This window comes from Engraulis encrasicolus, chromosome 5 (assembly GCF_034702125.1).
Source record: "Engraulis encrasicolus isolate BLACKSEA-1 chromosome 5, IST_EnEncr_1.0, whole genome shotgun sequence".
Taxonomy (NCBI): Eukaryota; Metazoa; Chordata; class Actinopteri; order Clupeiformes; family Engraulidae; genus Engraulis; species Engraulis encrasicolus.
The window spans coordinates 33,829,000-33,831,499 of NC_085861.1; the positions used below are offsets into that span (position 1 = coordinate 33,829,000).

At 45.2% G+C, this 2,500-nt stretch overlaps 2 protein-coding genes across 3 annotated transcripts in view; both read right to left on the reverse strand.

Annotated features, from left to right (window-relative positions):
- The window catches only part of LOC134449294 (toll-like receptor 13), a 197,562-nt gene that overhangs the window by 88,875 nt on the left and 106,187 nt on the right, over positions 1 to 2,500 (reverse strand). The window lies entirely within an intron of this gene.
- galnt1 (UDP-N-acetyl-alpha-D-galactosamine:polypeptide N-acetylgalactosaminyltransferase 1) overlaps positions 1 to 2,500 on the reverse strand; it is a 94,646-nt gene that overhangs the window by 14,731 nt on the left and 77,415 nt on the right. The window contains exon 10 of the mRNA XM_063199156.1: positions 1,418 to 1,557. Coding sequence (XP_063055226.1) covers positions 1,418 to 1,557 — 140 coding nt within the window. The remainder of the gene's footprint in view (positions 1 to 1,417; positions 1,558 to 2,500) is intronic.

Consider the following 2,500-nt stretch of genomic DNA (forward strand, 5'->3'; position numbering starts at 1 on the left):
GCGCAGGCCAGCACACCCCCATCTGCATTAATGGCCAGGTAGTGGAGTGGGTAGACTCCTTCCGTTTCCTAGGCACCACCATCCATCAGTCCCTGTCATGGAATCTGAACACCAGTCTCATCATTTCAAAAGCCCAACAAAGATTATACTTCCTCCGACAACTGAGGAAATTTGGAGTCAGCCAAGCAGGCATGATCCACTTTTATAGTGCCACCATCAGAAGCGTGCTCACCTTCTCCATCTTGGTCTGGTATTGCAGCTTCACCAGCCAAGACAAGCAATATCTGGAGAAGGTGGTATGCAGGGCCTCTAAAATCATTGGCCACAGTCTTCCCACGTTAGCCTCACTCTACAACACCAGACTTGCTAGGAAAGCCAATAACATCACCTCTGACCCTACACACCCAGCACACCACCTATTCACACTATTGCCTTCAGGGAAAAGGTACCACAGTATCCCAAGCAAAACCACACGATCTAGGAACCGTACCTACCCACAAGCCATCTGACACTTAAATACGCACTAGCACTTCACAGCTACTCCACTACCTGGCCTTCCTACCTCCTTTGTACTTTGCACATGCTACTACTGTTTCTGTACATACCATGCACTTTAAATATTCCATTGCACTTTTCTATGTCTCCAATGTTTTGTATGCCATTCCCTGTTTATTTATTTGTGTACCCCCCCCCCTGTTTTTCTTTCATACCCCCCCTCCCCAGTTTTGTGTCTTTTGTTTGTGTTGTTGTGTGAGCACACCAAGCAACATTCCTAACAACTGTATTTTATACTGTTGATATGGCTAAATAAACTTGAAAACTTGAAACTACCTCTCCTAGTGAGTAGTAGTGTGTTGGTATCGTACCTCTCCTAGTGAAGAGCAGTGTGGTGGTGTCTTACCTCTCCTAGTGAGTACAGTGTAGTAGTCTTGTGGTAGTGTGGTGGTATCTTACCTCTCCTAGTGAGTAGTGAGTGTGGTGGTATCTTACCTCTCCTAGTGAGTAGTGAGTAGTAGTGTGGTGGTATCTTACCTCTCCTAGTGAGTAGTAGTGTGGTGGTATCTTACCTCTCCTAGTGAGTAGTGAGTAGTAGTGTGGTGGTATCTTACCTCTCCTAGTGAGTAGTAGTGTGGTGGTATCTTACCTCTCCTAGTGAGTAGGGAGTAGTAGTGTGGTGGTATCTTACCTCTCCTAGTGAGTAGGGAGTAGTAGTGTGGTGGTATCTTACCTCTCCTAGTGAGTAGTGAGTAGTAGTGTGGTGGTATCTTACCTCTCCTAGTGAGTAGTAGTGTGGTGGTATCTTACCTCTCCTAGTGAGTAGTAGTGTGGTGGTATCTTACCTCTCCTAGTGAGTAGTGAGTAGTAGTGTGGTGGTATCTTACCTCTCCTAGTGAGTAGTAGTGTGGTGGTATCTTACCTCTCCTAGTGAGTAGTAGTGTCGTGGGATCTGGGAGTCTGGGTAGATGTGCTCCAGGTACCAACTGAAGGGCTTACACTGCAGCTTCTGCCTCAGGGAGGAACGCGCCGAGATGTCCCCATAGTCCACCTTGGTCACTCCTAACACACACAGTACATACGCAACACACATACAGTTCATACACAAAGGCATTACATGACAAACACGACTTACAATTATTGATACGATAACGTTCCAATCGGTGGAATGCTATCCCCCAGGACAATCGCAAGCAATTGTCAGGCAAATTTCCTTTGTTCTTTCTAAGATGGAATTTTGCCGTTTCAAAGAGCTACCGACCTCAATATTGAACATGTTTCATTTACAAATCAAAATAGAGTGTCGGATATTGTCTCTGTGTTTACAATGGGAGATAAGATTGACATTGTTTCTCTTTAAGTGTGTGGTAGAACCCGACCTCAAAATCACAATACATTTTAAAGTTGTCTAGTTTGAGCCCGGTTTTAGTAAGAGGTGGTTACAGTGACCTACAGTCCCAATTGGGTTAAGTGCCATGCTCAAGGGCACTTCAGCCACGGATAGCATAGGATTCAAACCAGCAACTTACTGATTCCAAGGCTGAGTCCCTAACCATTAAAGGCCCCATCTGCCCCATGTGCTTGGACAGAGAAACGGAAACACTCACACACACAACACACACACACACACACGCGCGCGCACACACACACACACATAGTACATCCACACACACAAACATCCACACACCCACACACACACACAGAAACTTCCACACTATTAACACATGCCAGCAGATTTTCTGCTGATGTGATGAATTGTATTTGGGAGGGGAAACCTAATGGATATTAATGCAGCTGTCAATATTCTTGTCTGTCTGAGTCTGTGTGTACAGTATGGGTGGTTGGTGGAAGCAAAGCTTACCGGGGCAAAATGCAAGAGTTTCACTTTGAAAACACACTGCGAGTGCACTTTTATGTGGTTAAAAAGGGTAAGAGCCTATGTTCTGTATTTTACATACATTGGTTCAGCAGGGAATATAAGCGGTAAAAAACCTCAACATGGATA